Source organism: Mesoplodon densirostris, chromosome 16 (genome assembly GCF_025265405.1).
Source record: "Mesoplodon densirostris isolate mMesDen1 chromosome 16, mMesDen1 primary haplotype, whole genome shotgun sequence".
In the NCBI taxonomy this organism is placed as follows: domain Eukaryota; kingdom Metazoa; phylum Chordata; class Mammalia; order Artiodactyla; family Ziphiidae; genus Mesoplodon; species Mesoplodon densirostris.
Genome location: NC_082676.1, coordinates 13,762,899 through 13,788,033, shown reverse-complemented (window position 1 = coordinate 13,788,033; position 25,135 = coordinate 13,762,899). Strand labels below are relative to the sequence as shown.

Genomic DNA, 25,135 nt, shown 5'->3' with positions numbered 1-25,135 from the left:
AATACTTAAGACTATAAAATTTCTTTACAAATACAATTTTATTAAAACTTGGGACATACATCAACTTCATGTCTTTGCAGGACTTTAAAAAACATCAGTTCTGGGACAGATAACAAAGGAATCCTGGGAGAAATGGCATCTGGTCAGGAAGAGGAAAGTCTACAACTGCACGGGGTTTTCTTTTACATGGGCCACAGCATTTATTGACACCACCACTCTTGAAACTTGGGTTTTCTTATTAGTCAAATTCCCCTAAAAGTTCCCAAGCTGGTTACATGTAAATCGTCACATATATACAGTGAAGTCAGTTTCCTCAGAGGCAACCAGGGTTATAGTGTGAAGAGTATCAATTTATGACGTGCTGTTGACTCATTGTGAAACCATTTCCTGCCTCTGTCCTGCTTCCTAGTTCCTTCTTTGTGAAGGATCAAAAGAATAAGAGGATTTAAAACAGGGTGGGTTCTTACCCTGTGATTTAAAAAAATTCCAGTGACTTTCACCCTTGGGGAAAATTTCCAAGAAAAATCTCTCTGTTGTTCTTCCCTTGTGAGCCTCTCAGAGAGGGTTAGTGGTGACTTTTTGATACGAAAATGCATTTTGTGCAGCTGGTGAGGTATAATCCAAAGCAAAAGCAGGGGCAAAAATGGACTTCCAGAAGTCTCACTACTCCTGATGGTTCTCTTCCAGAATCTGCCACGTTGACTGAAAGCGAATTCTGTGTGTCTCAGGCTTCTTGGCTAACATCATAGGTCTGCTGGAAATCATTCAGAGTTTTTCATTGTACAGGTGATGCCTCTGTTTTTGGAGGTCCATCTCATGCTTCTTAACCTTCCCAGCCTTCCCACAGTTGTCCCCTGTAGAACAAAGCAAACTCATTTATCACGCCACTTATGGATTTCTTAATTGGTCCTACAGCTGAGTAAGCTTTGCTTCAAGGATGTGGCTGCTGAGAAGGAGTATTTCTAGATCCCTCAGGGCTTGCTATCACCTAATCATCTAGATTGTCAGTTGTTGGCTTACACATTCAGTGGCTGGCAAAGATGTCATGTAACGATCTGGATAGGATAGTGGCTAAGGAGAAAGTGAGATGTAAAGATCAAGTGCTTTCATTCTGGTAGCACCAAAGAAATGCTTAACTGGCCCACTATTTTTCCTGTTAAAGCCACACAGGTTTATATGCATATAAAGACAGAAATGAATAGGCCAGAGGTTGCAAATGGCAGCTCACCAGGGGGGCTGGTTGGCCTGCATGGTGACTTCATGTCAAATTAGTTGCCAACATTAACAAATTCTCACACACATCTACGTTTCTGGATTTTCTCGAGGAGGCAGAGGATTCAAATTGCATCCCATTCCGTTCTCTTTAGACCAGAGTGACCTCTCCAGGTTGCCACAGCCTCCTGGCCCCTACCAGCCTCTGTTGGCCCTGGAGTTCCTAGCATGGATATTTTGGAAACTATTCAGTGAGGCCACCTTGCTGCTGACACTATGGACCAAGTAGCACCTCTGCAGCCACAGCCTTCAAGACGCCTGGCACTTAGCCGACTGACATGGTTCTCAGCCTCTCAGGAAGGCCTTGAGCTTACCAAGCACAGATGACGACGTGGAGAACAACGGTGTATTAGACAAAGTATAATCTAGAACATGAAATATATCCAAGTATGTTATTTTATGGGAAAGACTAACATGACTGCTTCCCCTCTTATGGGAACAGATGAGAGGAATAAGTGAGAAAGGGCACGCATGCAGAACAGCCTTGGCAAAACGAAGCGGGTCAGGCCAGATCTCTATTGGTAAACTGGTTCCTCAACTCACAGTGATTTGGAAGAAGGTCTCTTCATTTCTGGCCACTTTCGACGCTGAAACTGCCTAAGGTTTCGAGTGTCAAAAGGAGAAAGAGTGTTAACCGTCACCAAGAAAGAAAAAGTGACCCCCAAAGAACTAGACAAAGAAGGTCTCTTAGTGGACACCTATCGCTGGTGGGTGAGCTAGGCCCCTGGAAAACCAGAGAAAGGTAGCATCCCAACCTCACACGTGCAGCCTCAAGGTTAGACTACAGGATGGGCCACCAAAAGGGGCGATTGTCAGGCTTTAAAAGCAAAAGCAATACCTGTATTGCTCATAGCTTCCTCCATCTTTCAGTCCTAAAGGAGAGAGATGCACAACATGGAAACAGGTAAATAAGGGCAAAAGTGGCACAAGCAAGGACAAACTTTATAACCGCCTCTTTCTCTTCTTTAAAACACTTCAGGTTTTTGTGTCCCAAACCCATGATGTTGGTAGTGGCTCCTAGACAGAGGGGACTGAGTTACCAGGTGAGCTGTCCCTAAGACTCTTGGTAGGTCGCCTACACTCTCGTGGCCTCTTATCGATTTCAGGCTCCTGTTGCAGTCATTCAGCACTGACCTTGGTCACAGTGGGGGAGCCACACGTGGGCACGGAATGCCTGTGCTACAGCGGACAGACAGCCGAGGGCAGCGGGGAGATCCCGAGTGTGGGCTCTCGGCAAATTTCCCAGAGGATGTGGTAGTGTGACCAAGTGCGAGGGCTCTGGACCCGGTCACGTTACTCATAAAACGAGGACAAGCAGATTCACCTCAGAGGGTTGTCAGAAGGCCTGTCAGTTAATGCATGTAAAACACTTAGCACCCTGGTGGGCTTGTAGTGATGGGTAAGTGTTGGCACTTATCATAAAAGCAGCACGTGGTTGGTGAATGTTAGGAAGGTGATATTATAGCTACTGGTGAGAATTCACCAACTCCTGGTGATTCTGGGTTCCCTCTTCAGACAGGACCTCCTCCGTCCCCTCCTGTGGTCACCCCGCACCACGCTGGGGCACCTGCTCACCCAGGTCCATGTTCCGGGTCCGGGGGTTACACTGCCTGTAACCCTTGCAGCTCCTCAGCTCCATGAGCTGCACATGTAGCTGATTGAGGACGTCCCTGTCCAGGGTGTTCACTGCGTTCATCAACTGGTTGGAAAAAAGGTAGGTTATCAACGAGGTGAAGACAGGGACCCCCGCACCCTTCTACCAGCTGGGGGACTGACTTCAGGCAGGTGGGGAGCACAAGGTGTGAAGGGATGGTGACCTCTACTTCCACAAGAGCTGGGGTTTGGAACAGTTAGAACTACCTTTTGCCTCCAGCCCCACGTGCATGAAATCTCAAAATAAAAACCACCTCTGTGTACGTCACATTGAACTTCTGGAGCCACTGGTCAGGAAATTTACCATGCTTGTAAAGAAGCTTGGAACCCAGCCCTGTATTTTTAAGCAGCCTTCCTTCACAGCCCCTCAGGTCCTCTTGATGGAAAAGCAGCCATCTGGCAAAGGGCTGGGTGAGTGACCTTGTCCTTACCTGGTCTGGGAGCCGCTGGTGACCCACTAACCTACCAGCTGTCATCCCCTTTTGTAAAATACAGGGATGACCTATCAAAGGAGAAAGACTGGCGGCTTGTATGGTAATTAGAGCAAAACAAGACAGTCGAGTTGCTTGCACTTACAAATCGTGTAAAAGATTACTTTCAGACTTTTCTTGAAACATGGAAGACTGGGCAATGCCAAGGCCATGCTACTGAGAAGCTCTAGCGCTGAAGCTGGGTTGTGACCATCTGTTTCAGAAGGGACACGCACGTTCCAGTCACCAGGCTCCATGGCCACTTCAGTCCCGCATGTATTCAGTTGGGTTAATGTAGGGGAAGCGCGGAGTAAGGGCTGCCTGAGTGTTAGTTACCGGCCTATCATCTGTAGGGTTTGGCCTGACCCTAAGGACCCCTGAGCCTCCAAAGTTCTAGGCGTCTTCCCAAGATCCCACAAAACCTGCTGGAACCATGCCAGGTGCGTAAGTTGGAGGGCAGAGGCTGTACCCGGACGCAGGAAGGGCAGGTGGCACACAGAGTTCCAGCCTTCCTGGTGGCTTCAACTCACTTCTGCTGTCTTAGGGACTCAGGGGGACTTGAAAAAACGGTTATCACTTCCTCGGGGGGCCTACCTGGCAGGGGCCCCATTTCTCCAGCCTGTGTTGTCCGTACCTGGTAGGGGTCTGTGTTGAGATCAAAGTACTCCAGGAAGCCGGTTGCAAATTCACAGAAGAGGAAGTTGTGGGTCTCATTGATGGTCCTCATGCACCAGTACGTGTTGTTGTTGGCGCTGGTGCAGGCGCAGAAGGGCCCCACTGCCAGGGAGGAGAGCACGCCCTGAGCCGAAGAGGCCCTGGCTGCCAGCCCCCAGCCCCTTCCTGCCGGAGCACTTGACCCCTGAGGTTGCTGGGGGACCTGTTCCTGAAAGACCCTCAGGGTCTGTCCAGGAAGTGCTCACAAGCTGGGGGGCACTGGGTCCCTGGGACCCCCGGGAGGAGCCCCCGCCCTGGGCCCGGCTGGCTCACGCGTCCAGAGGGGTGCCGTCTGCCAGTGCTGGTTGTCGTGGGTGAAGCACGTGAGGCCGGGCATGCTGCACGTGTCGTTGTTCTGCAGGCGCCTCAGCAGCTTGCGGAGTTTCTTCTTGCGCTTCTGCTCCCGCAGCAGCCACACCTTGTCCTTCTCCTGCAAACCCTTCCTAGGGGCACACAGGGCCGCACCCCTCACATCTCCCCCGACCCCACCTTGGAGCCTCTTCCTGCCCAGGGAGCCAGGGTCATGGCCCTGGAGGGTTCCCAAAGGGAAGGCCCTTTGCCCAGGTCCCATTGCTGTTCCTTGGCAGGGCTGGGGCCAGATGAGGCTCCTGTCATCCGACGTTAGCTCCTGAGGCAGCACAGGGTTAGGGCGCTGCTGGGCCTCCTGCTCACACCCGCCCCTGGGGCCTCTGCCCTGCCCTGCAGTAACCCGCTCCGGCCACAGGGGGCACCCGGACCCCTGCTCGTTGTTGATCTGGCAGTCGGGCCTCTGCGCCTCCCAGGGAAAGGCCAGGACTTGGCTTGTCCTCGTTTGTTTTGGCTTAAGGGAGGGCCGGCTGCCTCTGCTCTTACCTGAACGGATGCAGGCTGGAGCCTTTGTGCTTGAGGCGGCCTTTGTGCTGGGCGTGGTAACTGCAACAGACCCCCAGCCCCCCAGACTGGCTTTCAGACACTGTGCTCAGGGCCACACCGTGGGGTGGCTGCGAACTGCGCTTCTCTGGGATCCTTGTTTCTCCTTCTGGGGCGGTGCTGGGGAGGTACTATCCCCTGGGTGGCAGCCCCCTGCCTGCCAGCTCCTTCCTCCATGCGTGACCTGGGAGCCCCCAGCTGAAGGCCTCAGCCAGACATAGAAGGTCGGGGTAGAGGCCAGTTAACCAAGTCTGGAGGCTGGGCCTGGCTCTGCGTGGCTTTAGCCTCAGCATCTCCAGGTGGGTTGCCCCCAGGCCCCCGCCCACCTCACGCTTGGTCAGGGCCAGCCCTGTAATCCTTTTCTGGAAAGGCAGCAGGGACTACAGTAGCCACTAACCACATGTGGCTATTTCCATTTCAATTAAACTACCAATTCGGTTCCTCAGCTACAGGGGCCACAGTTCAGATCTCAGTAGCCCCATGTGGTTGGTTGGTGGCTGCCATACGGGGCAGCACAGATACAGCTGCTTCCGTCACCAGAGAGGTTCTGTTGGATGGCGCTGCTCGCGAGTTCAGACTCTTGGGCTGGGGCTTCCCTGAGCTGGTAACGTGGGCCTTGGGCTACGTGGGCTGTTCCTGGAAAGGCAGTCAGCAGAGGCACTTTTCCCGGGAACTGGCTCCACAATCAAGGGCCTGCCTGTCAGCAGTGCATGAATCTGGGCATCTGGCTGGTACCCGAGGGGCGGTGCTTTCTGCCCAGTGGCTGACAACGGGGATGTGAATTATTACTAATTATGTCTATCCTAAGCAAGGAGACGGGGGTATAAAAATAATGAAAGGAGTCACAGAGGAGGGGACGCTGTACCCCTAGGAGTGATCCTGCAAGAGCACTCGGGGCCTTCCCGGGGGCTTTCTGCTACCTCCTCACCTGATTTGGTGACAGTCACATTCTTCTGGCCGCTTTTTCTTCAGGTGACCTCGGACTTCCCTCAGGTTCTTAATTTTGTTCTGCAGGGTCTCGATCTGAGGGAGGGAACAGGAGAGGAGGCCGTGAGCCTCTGGGGGGCCTCCCGCCACTGCGCATCTGTGGGTGCTGGGGGGGGGGTCCTTGGTTCCACCTGCTGAAGGAACTGTGGGTCATTCTGTCTTGTCCTGCCCAAGAACATGCTGAGCCCATGGGGGACTTCAAGGTCTCCCCCCAGGCCTGCTGGAAGGGCTGAGTGTGGTGTGAGCACCTTGTAGATCACAAAGGGGTATGATGTGGCTGTGCCGTTCCCCCCACCCCAATCCGGCAGGAGCTGTCTGTCTGAGGCCAGGACCGACACTGCCGGCCCTGGTGAAGGATTCTCCGGGGCCTCCCTCCCCTGGGCCTGGCTTCCCTGCCTCCGGCTGTGGCTGGTGGCCCCGCCGAGCTTGGGGTCGTGAGAACCCTCCCGGCCCAGACTCCTGTCACCTCGTGGTCAATGTGCAGCTTGTGGTCCTTCCAGGCCTGCAGGGACTTGTACAGGTCCAGGTCACACTGGACCGTGTCGTTCTCCAGGATGTAGCACCTGTTAGAGAGAAGGGGTCACGTGGGGCCCTCGGGGCGTTGAGGAGGCCCAGGCAGGGGCCCGAGAGGTGTGGACGCCCCTGCCAAGGTCCAGCCCCGCCCCCGACCCCCCTCCTAGACTCTCACCGATGTGTGACTTTAATGGGATTGGGGGCTGAGTAGTCTGGAAGGCCCCCGGTGCCACTGAAGTCCCCGCCGTCCCTGTCGTCTTGGTCCTCAGGGGCGCCTGGCCAGTGCCGCTTGGTGAGGTTGCGGGGCTGGGACCAGTCGTCCAGGCCGACGTGGCGCCCCTCGATGGCCACTGAGCGGATGGAGCGATTCCGGGCGTAGCTGGCCTTGTACTCTGTGGGGTCAGAGGGGTGGCTGGGAGGCTGGCCAGGCTCCCTGGGCAGCAGACTCTTGATCCAGACAGGGCTGTGCTCCCAAGCCAGGGCCTCAGTGCTGCCCGAGACTGGGGGGCTCAGGAAACCTACCTACCGGGAAAGTGGCCCTGGACCCCAGTGGAAAGGACCTCAAGGTGATTCACTTGGGGAAACTGAAGTCCCAGAGCTAAGAAGGAATTGGCCTGAGATAATCTCAAGGAGGAGCTGTGCATAGATAAACTGGGACATCCACACAATGGAGGATTCGAACACAGAACTGAAGCAACAATGCCGACGAATGTCAAAAACACTAATGTGTGAAGGAAGTCAGATACAGAAGTTACACGTTGTATGATTCTATTTATATGATATCCAGGATAGGTAAAGACGTAGAGACAGAAAGCAAATTAGTGGTTGCCATGGGATGGGGGAGAAGGGTAATGGAGTTCCTTTTGGGGTGATGCAAATGGTTTAGAACTAGACAGAGGGGATGGTTGCAGTGCACTGTAAATGGACTAAATGCTTCTGAATTGTACATTTATAAACTTGTAAAAACGGTAATTTTGTTATGTGACGTTCATGTCAATTTAAAAATAAGGGAAAAAAGTGGATATAATTAAGGAGATTGAATCAGTAATCAGAAACCTTCCAACAAACAAAAAGTCTAGGACCAGACAGCTTCACTGGTGAATTCCACCAAACATTTAAAGAAGAATGAATACCAATCCTTCTCAAATGCTTCCAAAAGTAGAAAAGGAGGGAACACTTCCAAATTTATTTTTACGAGGCCAGTATTACTCTGATACCAAAACCAGACAAGGATGCCACAAGAAAAGTACAGGCTAGTATCTCTGATGAACATAGATGCAAAAGTTCTCAACAAAATATTAGCAAACCAAATAGAACAATACATTAAAAGGATCATATACCATGGTCAAGTGGGATTTATTCCAGGGATGCAAGGATGGTTTACCATCTGCAAATCAATGTGATATACCACATTAACAAATGAAGGATAAAAATCATATGGTCATCTCAATGTATGCAGAAAAAGCATTTTACGAAATTCAACATCCATTTATGATAAAAACTGATAAGCCATTAATATCCAAAATATAAAGACTCATATAATTCAATAGCAACCCCCCTAAACAATCAATTGAAAAACAGGCAGAGGATCAGAATAGACATTGTTCCAAAGAAGACATACAGATGGCCAACAGGTACATGAAAAGATGCTCCACATCACTAATCATCAGGGAAATGCAAATCAAAACCACAGTGAGATACCATCTCACACCTGTCAGAATGGCTATTATCAAAAAAACACGAAATAACAAATGTTGGTGAGGATGTGGAGAAAAGGGAGCAATTGTGCACTGTTGGTGGGAATGTAAATTGTTGCAGCCACTTTGGAAAGCAGTATGGAAGTTCCTCAAAAAATTAAAGATAGAACACCCTATGATCCAGCAATTCCACTTCTGGATATTTATCTGAAGAAAACAAAAACACTAACTCAAAGACATCTGTACCCCCATGTTCACTGCATTATTTACAGTAGCCAAGATACGGAAATAACCTAAGTGTCCACTGATGGATGGATGAATGGATACAGAAGATGTGGCACATACACACACAGGAATATTACTCAGCCATCAAATAGAAGGAAATCTCGTTGTTTGCGACAACAGAGGTGGACCTTGAGGGGATTATGCTAAGCAAAGTAAGTCAGAGAACCGACAAATAGCATATGATCTCACTTATCTGTGGAATCTAAAACCAAGCAACCAACCAAGCTCATAGAGAACAGATTAGTGGTTGCCAAATGGGGGGGTGGGGGGTAGGAATGGTGGGCGAAATGGGCAAAGGGGGTCAAAAGGTACAAACTTCCAGTTACAGAGTCAGTCCTGGGGATGTAATGTACAGCATGGTGGCTATAGTTAATAATAATACTGTATTGCATATTTGAAAGTTGCTGAGAGAATAGGTCTTAATAGTTCTCATCACCAGAAAAAAATTTTTTGTAACTATGTTAAGTGGACTTGTTGGCGTGATCATGTTGCAATATATACAAATATCGAATCACAATGTTGTACACCTGAAACTAATGTAATATGTTAATTATACTGCAGTAAAACCCCACAAAACAAGATTAAAAAACCCATTAATTTGAGCTGGGGAAAAAAGAGCCAAGCAGCACATTCTCCCAGACAGAAAAGGGAGGGGGGGCTTGGGGAGGTCACTGATCTTCTCCGAGTCTATTTCCTCAGCAGTGAGCTGGATGCTCTCCACAGGGTGGGCAGTGAGGCGGGGCTGAGAGGTGTTTTTTTCTAAGCTCGAAGTCACCTATGGAAAACTGAGAGCGTGCAGGTGCTGGGGCTCAGAGCAGGCCACCCCAAGATGCCACAATGGCGTATTGATTATTTTGAATTAAAGTTCTTTGAAACACAGCTGGTGGGGAAAAAAATGATATTAAAAAACACTGACTCCACCTCTTTCCCCCTGAATGCGGGAACCTCTCCTAGGCCTGCAAATGACCAGGAGGAGGCTCAGCTGGAGGCTGATAGTCAAGATTTGACAGGAGCGATATTTGATGCCTTTCCCCCTAAAGTTAACTAGTTTAAGGTTGAATTCCGTACTCGGGAGGAAAGCATCCCAAAGCCTTTTTGAACATTTCATGCAAACTTTTCAAAGGCACACTGCCTTTAACTTGGAAGCCCCAGTGCACAGGAATCTCTTCATATCTGCTCTAATGGGAAACTGTCTCCCTGATATCAGAAAGCAAATTCACAATAGTGTGGTTGGTTGGTCTAGGCCACCGCTAAGTGTAATAATGGAGGCTGGAGCTCGATTCTTCGAAAATAGTTTCCAGGAATGCAGAAAAAAAGAATTAAAAACAACAATTTTTGCTTTGCAATTTGAACCTCTAGGAAGACAAAAGCATCACACCTACGGTCAATGAATCTTCGACAAAGGAGGCAAGAATATACAATGGAGAAAAGACAGTCTCTTTAGCAAGTGGTGTTGGGAAAGCTGGACGGCTGCTTGTAAATCAACACCCTCTTACCATACACAAAAATAAATTCGAAATGGCTTAACTAAGACTTAAATATAAGACATGATACCATAAACTCCTAGAAGAGAACACAGGCAAAACATTCTCTGACAAATCGTACCAAGGTTGTCTTAGGTCAGTCTCCCAAGGCAATAGAAATGAAAGCAAAAATAAACACATGGGACCTAATCAAACGTATAAGCTTTTGCACAGCAAAGGAAACCATAAACAAAACAAAAAGACAACCTAGGGACTGGGAGAAAATATTTGCAAACGATGCTACTGACAAGGGATTAATTTCCAAAACATACAAACAGCTCATACAACTCAGTAACAAAAAACCAAACAACCCGATCGAAAAATGGGCAGAAGACCTAAATAGACATTTCTCCAAAGAAAACATACAGTTGGCCAATAGGCACATGAAAAGGTGCTCAACATCACTAATTATTAGAGAAATGCAAATCAAAACTACAATGAGGTATCACCTCACACCGGTCAGAATGGCCATCATCAAAAAGTCTGCAAATAAATGCTGGAGAGGGTGTGGAGAAAAGGGAGCCCTCCTACACCGTTGGTGGGAATGTAAATTGGTGTAGCCACTACGTAAAACATTATGGAGGTTCCTTAAAAAACTAAAAATAGAGTTGCCATATGATTCAGTAATTTCACTCCTGGGCATATACCCAGACAAAACTATAATTCAAGAAGATACATGCACACCTATATTCATAGCAGCACTATTTACAATAGCCAAGACATGGAAGCAACATAAATGTCCACTGGCAGAGGAATGGATAAAGATGTGGTATATATATATACAATGGAATAATATTCACCCATAAAAAGAATGAAATAATGCCATTTGCAGCAACATGGATGGACCTAGAGATTATCATACTAAGTGAAGTAAGTCAGACAAAGACAAATACCACATGATATCACTTATATGTGGAATCTAAAATATGACACAAGTGAACTTACTTACAAAACAGACTCACAGAAAACAAACTTATGGTTACCAAAGGGGAAAGGGGGTGGGGGAGGGATAAATTAGGAGTTTGGGATTAGTGGATACACACTACTATATATAAAACAGATAAATAACAAGGTCTTACTATATAGCACAGGGAACTAAATAGAATATATGTATAAAACAATCACTATGCTGTACACCAGATGCTAGCACAACATTGTAAATTATACTTCAGTAAAAAATAGAAAACAAAAGCATGACTCTGAGAGTAACTCCAGGCTCACTCAGAGCTCTTCCTGTTTGCCTCCAGACAACTGCAGATATTATAAGAAATCAGGACAATGGAAGAGAAATTTGTCCTACACTCAAAAGAAAGGAAAGTTTAAGAAACAATCCCTTTAGGCCCCAGCATGCCCAGAAAGTTCATTCTTCTCCTCCTGAGGGACAATTCCTTCTCAAATGACGGGGCCAGCCAATCCTCAGTTGCACCCCAGAGGCTACTTAAAATAGAGGATCGGGAACTGGATTTCTTAATTGACACCAGTGTGCCTTTCTCTACCGTCGCTCAGAGGATTTATCTCAACCTGTCACTGCTGATTCTATACAAGCAGTCAGAGTCTCTGGACAACCTACTACATTACCCACATCTCAGCCCACCCTAATCTTTTAGGGCCTCTTAACACCCATCATATCTAATTTCCAACTGCTCACCAGCGAACCTTCTTGATAGAGATTTGTTACGTAAATTTAATGCTACTCTAAAATGTAATCAGAAGGGCGTTTTTATTTCCTTGCCCTCAGACCTGATTTAAATTCCTCTGAAGAGAGTGAGTCTTTAACAGATGTCCCAATTAGTCCCTGGGCCACACATGTCAATGAAGTTGGACTGCTAAGTGCTGAGCCTGATGCATGACCTGGAAGAAAAACAGGTCTCTTCTCTGCAAAGAGATCCAAAGCAAGGAATTAACCCTATGATAGACTCTCTTAGAGCTGGGTGTGCTTGTTTTTACTTCCTCACCCTGTCACACTCCACATGAAACTAGGTAAATTTGTAATGAAAGAAGGTAAATTTGGCCTAGACAGGAATCAAATCTCTCGATTTGCACAAGCCCTAAGAGCCATAAACTCTTGTAATTCCCGGGCACCCTGTGGTCCCTAACCCAGCTGTCACCCTCACTTCGACTCCTGCTGACCCAGCCTGGTTAAGGTAACTGGCTCTGCTCAGATTCCTCTTCAATCCCATGCACCTGACGCACACCTTCTCTGCATTTACCTCTCAAGGGAGACCCGTAACAAGGACTGGCATAGCCGTCGGGGAGAAGTTTTCCTTCTACCCTTCTAGGTTCTTCTGGCTGGTCTAAGAATTAAGTTGACTTGAGACAGGTTAACAGGAGAAAATCAAAAGTTTAATAACATATCCATGGGAGAAACCCTGAAAAACCTAGAAGCCCTCACCTGAAACCCTCAGCCAAAGACAAAAGAGGATGTGGAGGGTGGGAGATCCAGTCAGGGAAGGCGACCAGGAAAAGCACAGTAAACGGGTGGCTGTGACTCAGATTTAAGCCCTGGCCCTCTCCATGGAGAAGAGTTTCCAGAGATTTGGTCAACCTCCTCTTCCAGGGACAGAGAGGGAGACACCGTTACAAATGGAGATTTCCCTTACAGACGTCCATGTTTCTTGAAAAAGGGCAACTCCCACTAGGTTTTCAGTTTCCCCTGTGTCTGCTGTTGCCCAGAAAATAACCAGCTCAAGATAATACACCAAAGAGATGTATTTTAGGGTAGCAAATTCTGCTCCCCTACGAAGCCTTACATTAGTTCCTGTCCACACCTCTGGTTCTTGGCTTACCTGATTGTGACAAACCTTTTCTTCTACACGGCCATGGAAACGACGGGATTACTGCTGGCATTCTAGGACAGCCTTTTGCCTCAGTTAAGTCCTACAGCGTATTTCTCATGTCAGTTAGACTCTACGGCACCAGGTACGCCCCCCTTACGTACGTGGCCATGCTGACTACAAAGCCAGTGCTCTAACCATAGGCTCCCCCAGTCACCTCTGTTTCCCATGCTGTGTCTGCTGTGTTACAAGTTCACAGGATGCGGCACTTCTCTGCGTGGTGAGACACCACCTGTGAGCAGGCTCTTAACCTACCCATCACCGTCCATCATTAATACTCTAAATCTGGCTCCTTTACCCCCCTCCCTGATGGTGGAGAGCCTCACTCCATGCCACACGAGTGCCTCGCAACTACAGGAACGGTCTCAGAGCCACGAGATGCTCTCTCAGACATCCCCGTAGACAACCCAGACTTACCTCGATTTTGTGATGGCTCCTGTAAACAAAGTTTCCAGCGAAACATAATAACTGGTTATGCTGTGGCTCCCCACGTGAACCACGTGAGGCATATTCTGTGCCCACTGTGAGACCAGCCCATGCGGCTGAACTCATCGCTCTTCCTGGAGCACACACACGAGCAAAGGGGAAACTGCTACCATTTACACAGACTCCAAAGATGCTTTTGGAGTCCGCCATGCTGTTGGTACGATTTGGAGATCCCGTGGATTCCTGACCTCTTCAGGTCCTCCTAGTGCTAACGGGTATATAATTGCTGCCCTGTGATAAGCTAGTCACCTCGCTTCTAACGCTGCTGTTCACTGCTCAGGAGACTGATGCTTTATCTTTAGGAAATAATAGGGTGGAAAGAGCTGCTAAAATTGCAGCTCAAAATGCCCCCTTTATCCTTTCTCCACCCAATTTTTAAACCTGCCTTTATCCCTGACTGATATTAACTATCAGGCAGATGCCCCACAATCTAAAAAAGGACAAATGGACACAAAAAAGGTACCAAACAATGATCAGATAAATTAGACATTGGGCCACATGTACTTCAGGTAGCTCCTTTTCCTTTGACCTTGCGGCTTGAGCTTACCTCCCATCAGATGAGATGTACTGTGCAGACAGGAGAGTGGTTTTGCCCTGGCAGCCATGGAATTTCCGACCAAATTATTTCCCAGTGCACTACTAGTGAATTGCACCTAACTTCTGGGAGAAATCAGTGTGCCCTAGGAAGGCTTACCAGGCCCACACTGCCCTTTGTGGCACTCCAAACAGATCTTACAGATTCGCCCCCAGCTTTAGGCTATTCTTGCTATTTGGTTGTCTTTTACATGGTTAGTGGAGGGACTGAATGCCATCGGACTAGATGTGGTGATGCCACACAGTGGTAACGAAATTAATAACTGAGGTTATTCCTAATTTCGACATTCCTTTATGGATTGAATCAGACCAAGGAACTCATTTTATAGCAGAGATAAACCATCTGCTTGCAAACACTCTGGGGTACACATTAAAATTCCACACTCTGTACCATAACTCCACCATCAGGGCAAGTAGAACATAAAAATCTAGATATAAAAGGAATTTAGGAAAAGCTCTGGCAAGTAACTGGGCTTAAATGGTCAGAAGCTTTGCCCCTGGCCTGTATAAGGATCAGGAATACTCCAATAGGAGACATGGATTAACCTCTTCTGAAATAGTGCTTGGGTAACCCAAGCTTACTGGCATCTCTAAACTTTCTATTTCTGGATTAAGTGGACATTGTGGGAACATAAGTGAATAATTTGATGCTCTGACCAGCTGCCTACAAGAACTGACTAGTGTACCTGAAGCTTATTGCCAAGAGGGAAAAGGGGTGTGGCATCCCCGACTGACACCCTGACATCCCTTTTGACCAGGAGACCAGGTTTACATCAAGGACTTTAGAAGAAAACATGCACTGTCACCTCTCTGGGAAGGACGTTATGGGGTACTGCTATCTACCTACACTCCCTATGTTACCACCAAAATAAAGGGAAAATCCTCCTGGGTTCATGCAAGTCATGCCAACTTGGCCTGGACCATCGCTCTCAAGACAGCTGGGAGACAGTCCCCACAGGTGACTCAAAGTAAGGATTTCCAGGCCACTTCCCAGGCCTGGAAGCAGCTGGCATCACGAATTAGACAGCTTTTCCCAATATCACGGATCAAGAAACTTCGCTTGCAATCCCACTCCTGGGCGTATATCTGTGGAAAACTCTAATTCGAAAACATACATGCACCCCTACGTACAGCAGCACTATTTACAATAGCTAAGACATGGAAGCAACCTTAATGTCCATGGACAGATGAATGGATAAAGAAACTGTGGTACGTATATACAATGGAATATTACTCAGCCATAAAAAAGAATGAAATAATGCCATTTGCAGCAACACGGATGGACCTAGAGATTGTCATACTAAGTGAAGTAAGTCAGAAAGAGACAAATACCATGATATCACTTATATGTGGAATCTAAAACAGGACACACATGAACATATCTATGAAACAGAAACAGACTCATAGACATGGAGGACAGACTCATGGTTGCCAAGGGGGAGAGGGGGTGGGGGAGGGAAGGATTGGGAGTTCGGGGTTGGTAGATGCAAACTATTATATATAGAATGGATAAACTACAAGGTCCTACTGTATAACACAGGGAACTATATTATATCCTGTGATACACCATAATGGAAAAGAGTATGAAAAAACATGGGTGTGTGTATATATATATATGTGTGTGTGTGTGTAACTGAATCACATTCCTGTACAGCAGAAATTAACGCATTATAAATCAATACTTCAATAAAATAAATTAAAAAACTTCATTTTTACCTATTCCCCCCCCCCCTTTAAGACTCCCTATATATTCACACGCTAAACAAACAAACAAACATGCACCTTCTCTTACTAATGACCACTTTCCCACATTCATTATCATTATCAGGAGGCTGAGCGGAGAGTGCTTGCTTATCTAGCCTACTTCCCCTCTAAAAGTCTCCACTGTGGGCTCCTTTTTAACCTGTGTCTTGCTTAGTAACCTTTACTTTGTCAACAGGTCAGGCATAAACAAAACACCCCGTTGTGCCAGTTTACCAAAGCCTGGCCACGTTAATCAATCAATCTGTTGGTTGTGTCAACATTTAGACGGTACAAGTGCCCCTGAGCTGGTCTGTGTTCCTGCCAATGTGCACACTGTGGACTAGGTACAGAAGATGATTCAATGACAGGGAATGGTATCCACGACCGAAAAACATCGCTCCGTCTCTCCTTCTGGGGAGTTATCGGGGCCCCAGAAAACCTCTATAGAAGCTCAAGGGCTGTCCCTCGCCCAGGCTAAAAACAATAGGTGAAAAATGTCCCTTTTCACTGAAAACAAACACTGGACCTTTCCTGGGTGACAGGCCAGGACAGTACTGCAGTCAGACTCAGGGGTTTGATTCCACAGGTGGCATCTTCAAACCTCTCATGGAGACTGGAAACGACCCTGGCACTACCCTTTTTAGTATAAACATCTGCCAACTCACCAAGTGTCCTGGATGGCTCGCCAGCCACCCTTGGGGTATTACAGCTGCTCCCCTGATTAAGCTGCCTGATACCACACTATATATATATGGGTGGACCAGAAATCTGGACTTCCTTGGCTCAGTGACAGAACCAAGCTTTAAAGGAGCTCAGCAAGGAGGAGCCTGTGCATCACTGGTGAAAACACTGCTCCCATGTAACCCAAATGGGAAAAGGAGTGTCCACCTTACCTCTAGCAAGAGAGAAGGTTAACTCTATCAGTGGAGGGAAGTGCGGCCATTTTACTGGACTGACCTACACCAGGACTAGGGACTGGTTTAATGGGGGTGGAGAAGGGGCTTCGATTTGTTCTTTTGTTTGTTCATCCTCATTCTAATCTCCGCTTTTCTCCCTTGGCAGAGCTCTTAGCACTCAGCTCCTAACCTGATTTCTCTCTCCATGGCCACCAACCCTCCTTTTAAAATGTGAAATTTCCTGGTCAGTTTTAGAGGGAACGGTTGGGGCTCAGAGCAGGTCACCCCAAGATATGCCACAATGGCATATTGGTTCTTTTGAATTAAAGTTACTTAAGAAACAGCTGGTGGCCAAAGAAAACATAAAAAGACACTGACCCTCCTCTCCCCGCTAAAAGTGGGAAATAAATCTCCCATGTGAAGGTCCCTTCCCTATACCAGGAGAAGAGAAAGCATCCTTATCACCAGAGTCGGGGAATTCAAGGCTAAGAAAGCTGTACAAACTAACTTTACTCCTTCATTAGTCTGCTGCCCCAAGCCCCTGTGCTCTTAAATCTCCACAAGTAATTGTTTCCTTGTCTAAAAATGATGTGTAAACAACCTGCTTCGGTCGCTCTGGGGTCCCATTTCCATGAGACCTCAGTGTGTATGAATGAACTTTTTTCTCCTGTTCATCTGTCTCATGTCAAGTTAATTATCTGACCAGCCAAGAGAACTCGAGAGGGGCAGGGGGTAAATTTCCCCCTCCTCAACACAGGCTCAAGTCAGAGCCCAGATTTCTTGTATCTTCTGTATATTAAAAGACAAAATTGATCAAGCTGCTAACACTTCAGAAAAATGGGGTCGGGGGAGGGTGGTCACGGAGGAGCACAGATCTCCAGCTTCTGAAGAGAAAACGGGAGATGTGCCGCCTACACCGGGCCCACCGGCGGCGTGGATGGCGGGGTAGGAGCTGATGTGCTGCCTCTTCCTACGGGGCAGAGTGTTTCCCGTTTGGCCACAGTCCCCGCTCCTCCTTCCATTTTAGGCCTGACCTAGGCCCGCCTCAAGTCTGTAACCCCGCTGCCCTGAAACATCCATCTGTTTTTGGAGCAGGGCCTGGAGCCAGGCCCGACCTGGGTTTCTGCTGGGCTCCTAATGACCACCAGGTGGCGACCAAAGGTCGAGGACTGGCTGGAGGCCGGGTGGTGGGGCCCAAGAAGGGAGGAACGGGTTCCCTCTTCCGCATGGCCCAGGCCAGGGCTCCAGGATCTGGTCTTGCCCCACATCCCCCAACCCCTCGACCCTGGGGCGGTTGCTTGTACCTTTCCTCCTTGTAGCAGAGTCTCATGGGCCAAAGGATCTGGGGGTCCAGGTCCAGGAGAGGCATTTCTCTGACAAAGCCTTGGGCCTTTTCTGACTCCAGGCAGCTTTCTCCTTGGCTTTTTCCTCCCTGAGTTAAGTCTCCATGAAGCCACAGTGCCTGGGCCCGAAACGCACACAGTACTGAGCTGATCTGCCTGCGAGAGGAGGGCACCCCTGCCTAAGAGGGCCAGGAAGCAGACCCAGCGGGTTCTTTCTGCTCCTTTTTGTTGCTTGCTCTGGCGTTCTCCACGTCCCCAGCCATGCACCCATGGGTCCCCAAACTATGGCTTCCAGGCCCAATCCAGCCCTCTGCCTGATTTTGTACATAAGTTACTCTCAACCATTCGCAGAGTCCTTGGCTGTTTTCTTGCCACAGTGATGGAATGGAGCATTTGACACAAAGATTGTTTAGCTCCCACAGCCTCAAATATTTACTCTCTGGCCCTTTACAGCAAAAACCTGCCAGTCCTGGTGTACACCTTTTCTGGGACTGAAGCCACACCACTTGCTCTCTGTCACCCTAGGTGTCTTTGTTTCCAGGGTCCTGGAGGTGCCCTCCCTACCACATGTACTGGGAATGGGGCACTTCCTAACCCAGTGGCCAAGAGCTGAGGCTCTGGGGGCTTCCCTGGTGGCACAGTGGTTAAGAATCCGCCTGTCAATGCAATGGACACGGGTTTGAGCCCTGGTCCGGGAAGATCCCACACGCCACGGAGCAACTAAGCCCATGTGCCACAACTACTGAGCCTGCGCTCCAGAGCCCGTGAGCCACAACTGCTGAGCCCACGCGCCACAACTACTGAAGCCTGTGTGCCTAGAAACTGTGCTCTGCAACAAGAGAAGCCACCACAATGAGAAGCCCGCACACCGCAACAAAGAGCAGCCCCTGCTTGCCGCAACTAGAGAAAGCCCGCGCGCAGCAACGAGGACCCAACGCAGCCAAAAATAAATAAATAAATATATTAAAAAAAAAAAAAAAGAGCTGAGGCTCTGGACTCTGATTGCCTGGGTGCAAATCCTGAGCCAGCGCACAGGCAAGTGAGTTAATTTCCAAGCAGCTGTGTTCTCATGACGATACCTGCCTTCCAGGGCTCTTTGGAGTTTGACATGAAACAGACCTGCTAAATATTTCAGCACCTGGAAGCTGGCATCCAGCGGCTTCTCTGCTAGTTAGGGACACTGCCGCTGTGACATCCTCACCCAAGGTCACAGCTGGGCCCTCCCACCTCCCCAGGCCCGGGAAGCCCGAGGCAGTGTGGCTTGCTCTTTGGGGTGGGACCCACAGGAACTTTGTGCTTCCTCTTCCCCTGACTTAGAGCACTTCCCCTCTGTTAGTCCCATGGCCTGTTCCTTCTACATACTTGGCTCTCGTTTAAATGTCAACCGACCACCCATCCTACAGCCTACACCCATCCGCCCCTCTCCACCTGGTCACACCACTATTTCATCTCCTCCATGCATTTTGCACCCAGGGAAGTGATCTTCCCACTTCGTTAACTTGCTGACACCTGGTCTCACCCACGAGGTCCGATCCGTGTCTCTCAAGTTCACCTCTGTAACCTCAGCAGCTGGCATATGGCAGGGCTTGCGGATTTGTTGGGAGAAGAGATGAATAAACACCGGCCACCTGGACCCATCCCCGAGTCCTCATCTCCTCCCCCTGGGTCCTGGGTCTCCCCTCTGTTCTGGGTTGGCTGCTCTGCCTGCTTCCTCACCCCACAGCCCACAGCCCAGTGGGTTAGGGTGAGCCGGGGTCTGAGCTGCTCTGGGCCAGGGCGTCTCAACCTCACAACTGGCAACACTGTGGGGCCGGATAAATCCTGACCTGCACCTCACAGGATGCTTAGCAGCGTCCACAGCATCCGTTCACTGGACGCCAGGAGCATCCCTCCCGCTGCCCATCACACACGATTACGACAGCCAGAAATGTCACCACACGGCCAAGTGTCCCTGGGGGGCAAAATCGCCCCCAGTTGAAAACCCCTGCTCTAGGCTGGCTGCTCAGAAAGGAGTGACAGAGACCATCTTGCTGGCAGGCATGTGCAGGAGGAAGAATATTGGGCCAGGCGATGGGGCCCAAGTCGCCCAGGTGGCCGTGTGAGCTGACCTTTCCTGTCTGCTGTGAGGAGCCACCCTCGCCTTGCTCCCAGGATGCTGTGAGGGGCGTATCAGACAGGGCTGTGATGTCACACCGTCCTCACAGGAGGGCCTGGGTTGAGCCGAGTCTCAGTTATTTAGGTGCATTTTTCTTTCCTCTAAGAATTAATAGGGAAAAAAAAAAAAGGCTTAACTGAGTCACAAGTTCTTGTCTTACTTAAACATTACCCAGTGTGCCATGTGCTGAAGCAAGATATTAGCTGTGTAATTCAAACAATTGTTTTATCTGCTAAAAAAAGATTAGCTTAGTAGTTACTAATCAGCTTGTGAGGAATTATAATGGGGGACCATCAGTTGGGACCCGCCACTTGGGGCAGCAGCCGGCTTGTTATGGAGACACACCTGCTCTGTCACGAAGGCGTCCTCTGCAACGACAGGAAGAGACCTCCGCCTGTCGCCAGACACCCAGTCTCTAATTAGGCTACAAGGGAATCTGATTCAGCCTGAAAAAGGAAGGGAATTCTGTTTTGTTTTGTTTTGTTTTTCGGTATGTGGGCCTCTCACTGTTGTGGCCTCTCCCGTTGCGGAGCACAGGCTCCGGACGCGCAGGCTCAACGGCCATGGCTCAAGGGCCCAGCCACTCTGTGGCATGTGGGATCTTCCCAGACCAGGGCACAAACCCGCGTCCCCTGCATCGGCAGGTGGACTCTCAACCACTGCAGGAAGGGAATTCTGACACAGGCTACAGCAAGCATGCACCTTGAGGACATTACGCCATGTGAAGTAAGGCAGTCACAAGAGGACAAATGGTGCGTGATTCTGCTTAGATGAAGTACCTAGAACAGTCAGATTCAGAGAAAGCAGAGGGGTGGTGGCCAGGGGAGGGATAATGGGGAGTTGTTGTTTAATGGGTACTGAGTTTCAGTTGTGCCAGATAAAGAGAGCTCTGGAGATGGACGGTGGTGATGGCTGAGCAACGATGTCAATGTGCTTAAAAAACGGTTAAGACGGTCAATGTTAGATAATGCATGTTGTACCACAATGAAAGAAAACAGAACTAAAACCTCGAATTAGGCTTTGGCTCCCATTAGGTCAGGGAGCAAGACATTCCAGCCAGGGGACTGGATCTCACTGACACCGAGTCCTTGGCACCCAGCAACCTGCCAAGCATCCTCAAAGCCCAGGCGCATCCTTATTTGAACGTTCGGCAGGGAGCGTGCTTCCCAGGGGAGCTGCCCCTCAGAATGGGGTCATGTACCCAGAGTGACAGCTGAGTCCTGCAGCCAGGCCCAGAGGACCTCCCCCTCCCCACCTCCGCTTGCTGGTTTTCTAACTTTCTGTCCTTCTTCAGCCCCTGCTGGGCTGGGGGGAGGGGTGAAGGTTATGGCAGCTTCTCCAGGTGGGATGGGGGGCTCTTCCTCCTTGCAAAGTACAGTTGACCCTTGAACAACGGGTTCATCTGTGTATAACTTATAGTCAGCCCCCCGTATCCGTGGTTTCTCTGCATCTGTGGATTCAACCAACCACACACAGTGGAGAACTGTAGTATTTACTATCAAAGAATATCCGCGTGCAAGCGGACCTGTGGAGTTCAAACCCGCATTGTTCGGGGTCAACTGTATAGTTGATTCCCGTTATTCGCGGTGGTCCTGTTCTATAGCGTCACCTTGATGCTGAACTAGCAAGTGTGGAAGTGCTCCTGGGGGGAATACGGGGTAAGATTCCTGCGAGCTTCGGGTCACAACACGCTTGTCCACCATCAGTACTGGGCCTTACTGCATGTGTGTCTCTGTCATGTCTGTTTAAAGACATCCGATTTGGGCTTCCCTGGTGGTGCAGTGGTTAAGAATCTGCCTGCCAATGTGAGGGACACGGGTTTGAGCCCTGGTCCGGGAAGATCCCACACGCCGTGGAGCAACTAAGCCTGTGCGCCACAACTACTGAGCCCACGTGCCACAACTACTGAGCCCATGTGCCACAACTACTGAGCCCATGTGCCACAACTACTGAGCCCACACGCTTACAGCCCATGCTCCGCAACAAGAGAAGCCATCACACGGCCAGTGATAGGCCCGCGCACAGCAACGAAGACCCAGTGCAGCCAAAAATAAATAAATAATAAATTTAAAAAAATAATAAAGACACCCGATTTAACGCACGTGTTGATTCACCGACACTGAACTCACGGCAGCAGCACCAAGACTCATGCCTGAACGAAGCTTTCTCACTTACGTGTTCCCCTCCATAAAGCACATCACAGCCGCCCTGGGCTTGGGGACCCGACACAGGATGTCAGCGCCACCTTGGGGCCATTTTTGATAGGGAGGTCACCGCAAAAAGGTACGAAACACCACAAACATGACACTAAATAGACATGAGGGCTGAAAGGAGAAGGCAGAGCGTCACCTTGGCTCAACCTCGGCTGGGAGCCTGCATGTTGGGTGACTCGAAATTCTGTGCCACTTTGCAAGGGAACCCGTCCAGTGCCTGGAGCGCAGCTGGAGGGATCCTTTGAAAACACAAATCTGATCCTGGCTTCTCTGCTCAAAACCCTCCGGGGGCTTCCTTCTGGTCTCAGAGGGGCCCCACCACATGGTCCGGGGCCGTATCCCTCTCGCCTTGCTTTCTCTTTATGGTCCTGCTCTTCTTGGCCCTGGACGCAGTCAACTTATCTTCCTTCTTTATTACTCTCTGCCCCCTGGGATGGGTGGATCGAGAGGGGTGGGATGTGGATGTTTGAATGAACTACTAGGGCTGCCCAGGTGCGGTCCCCCCCTCCGATCCCCTCCCCTCCCGTCCCGTGTACTTTTCTTGAAGAGCTTCTTCCGGCGTCCGGACAGGCTGAGCTGCTCATCCCCGCTGTCGCAGATGCAGGCCTCGCCGCCCTGTGCGTAGTACTTGGGCACCAGGTTGGAGAGGGCCCTGCCCCCGGGCCGTGCGGGGCCCTTGCACTTGTGCAGCTTCAGCTTCCCCGAGGCATCCTCCACGCACTGCCACTTCTGCAAGACACACGGGGGCCTCAGCCTTCCGGGCCTGGGCCAGCCTGCTCGGCCGCTTCTCCTGACTGGCGGCTGCCCCACCGTTCCCATCCACCCCGGAGACTTCCTCTAGCGGCCTTAGCTGGACACAGGCTCTGTGATTGGAACGAGCTGCTCTATCATGGATGGACACCTGTCCACCGTGGGAGGAGCACAGAAATGGTACCCAGGGTGATGCGCTGTGGCCGAGGGTGAGCCCGGTCACAGGGAGGCCCCTCTAAGCAAAGCTCCGGGGCCGGAGGGCACGGCTCATGTGCAGGGAAGGGCCTTCCTGGAAGGTGCAGCATGAGACGGGCAGTGGCGCTGGGGCTGGGGGGATGGGGGAGGGAGGGCAGTTGAGCAGGGCCGTGACTGCGTCCGCCGGCAGGTGAATGTCTGGGCTGGGCTGGGGTCCTGGAGGACTTAGAGCTGTAAGTCTGGGGGCCGTGGCTCGATGCCTCCGCTGCCAGTCTAGGCCCCCAACCCACCTCCCGTGCTCCCTTCCTTTGGGTTAAGCAGTGCGCTCAGATAATCTGTTCTGAAGATGCTGATACTTGCCCTGTCCCCTTCCTGGGACTGCCAGACCCTCAATCTGCAGGGAGAGAGGAGGGATGGGCTAGCAGGGGGATTCGACGACAATCCCAGGGGGACAAAGGGCCCCCTGGTCTCATCGGCTCATTTCTTGTAGCTCAGAACTGAAATCGGAACCACTTCTGGGATCTGCCCAGATCATCAGCTCCAGGAGGGCAGGGCTTTCTGTCCAGGGCGTCTGAGGCTGCTGCTGCCCCAGTGCCTGGAACCGTGCCCGGCTACAGAGGCAGCGTTGAATGCTGCTCCAGTGTCACTCGAAGCTCTCGCTCAGTGGCATAGACAGGTACTTCCCAGACGAGAGGCCCTCCAGAGCATGGGGAGGGGTCGGGGGTTGTGAACAAATGCTGGGCGGCTGGGGGCACAGCCATGAGGGCAGGCGGGTGCTAATTCTGAGTCTAGTGATAAGACAGAGCTGCCTGGATGCAGCCTGTGAGACCCACCCAGCTCATGCCCTGGTCTTGGCAGCCTTGGTCTATTAATGAGAAATGGAATGTGGAGGCCCTGGTTTTACTTATTCTTACTGATGACACAGGCATGCATCTTCAGGCCTGAGCCGCTGTGGATGAGCTCAAAGTCCCAGCTCACAGACTGAGGCAGGGGAGCACCTCCTGTCTGCCCTGCTTGCTTGTCGGCCCTCCTGCTTGGGTCCCTCTTTACAAGGCTCTGTCCCCACCCTTCCCCTCTCCTCTCCTCTCCAGCGCCCACCTTGGCCTCCCAGGCCTCTGAAAATCCTAGTTCAGACTCTCTGAAACATCAGTCACGGTTTCTGCTACCTCTAAATACTCTTTGGATTATAATTTCCTTAATATTTCTCTTGAACTCAATGCACATTTTTAAAACTTTAACTTATTTACTTAAAAAGGTAATTTCCTATTATTCCTATATAAGTGGAAAACCAGCCATAATGATGCTCTGGGAGAGTGAATACAACGGAAATGGTTATTTAACTTTGTAAATATTGTGCAGAGGTTGGCTATGTCCTTGTTAAAGAGGGATTGTGTATGAGTCACAGCAGCTAAAGACACACGTGCACCCACAGCAGACTTTGCCTCTAACGTGAGCAGCACTGGAAGAACTTTCTGAGTGTCGCCTGTACCACTGGGCATCGCCCTGCGTCTCACACATCAGCAGGAGCACTGGCCCCACTGGCTCCGCTGGTCTGAAGGCCTAGGAGCAGGCCTGGGTTGTGGTTAGCCAGGGTGGCCACTGGGAGGGAAGAAGGGAGGGGAGGGGTACCATCCCCAGCCCCAGGGCACCAGCCGAGCATCCTCACCTGCCCCAGCTGCTCACACGCGGTCTGGTACTCGGCCCGCTGACACAGGTCTTTCACACGCTGGTACTTGGGCAGGAAGTTCTCCTCTGGGGCATCCACCTTGTCACTGTCCCTCTTGTGGAGCAGTTTGCTGTGGGGCAGAGAGTGGAAGTGGGGCTGGCCGCCCAGCTCTGGAGGAGGGCACGGCCCCACTCAGCCCTGGTGTAGGGTCACCATGGAGGATGCAGGTCCAGCCGG

General features: G+C 50.1%; 1 protein-coding gene across 3 annotated transcripts in view; it reads right to left on the bottom strand.

The window, feature by feature from the left end:
• Positions 1-19: 19 nt before the first annotated feature.
• SULF2 (sulfatase 2) overlaps positions 20-25,135 on the bottom strand; it is a 142,060-nt gene continuing 116,944 nt past the window's right edge. For all 3 annotated transcript variants that reach the window (XM_060079043.1, XM_060079041.1, XM_060079040.1), the window contains exons 10-21: positions 24,899-25,028; positions 22,824-23,016; positions 6,694-6,910; positions 6,472-6,568; positions 5,947-6,041; positions 4,962-5,021; positions 4,383-4,552; positions 4,030-4,172; positions 2,848-2,971; positions 2,111-2,144; positions 1,816-1,869; positions 20-854 (exon numbers count right to left, since the gene is read on the bottom strand). In XM_060079043.1, coding sequence (XP_059935026.1) covers positions 824-854; positions 1,816-1,869; positions 2,111-2,144; positions 2,848-2,971; positions 4,030-4,172; positions 4,383-4,552; positions 4,962-5,021; positions 5,947-6,041; positions 6,472-6,568; positions 6,694-6,910; positions 22,824-23,016; positions 24,899-25,028 — 1,348 coding nt within the window. In that variant the 3' untranslated portion in view covers positions 20-823. The remainder of the gene's footprint in view (positions 855-1,815; positions 1,870-2,110; positions 2,145-2,847; positions 2,972-4,029; positions 4,173-4,382; positions 4,553-4,961; positions 5,022-5,946; positions 6,042-6,471; positions 6,569-6,693; positions 6,911-22,823; positions 23,017-24,898; positions 25,029-25,135) is intronic.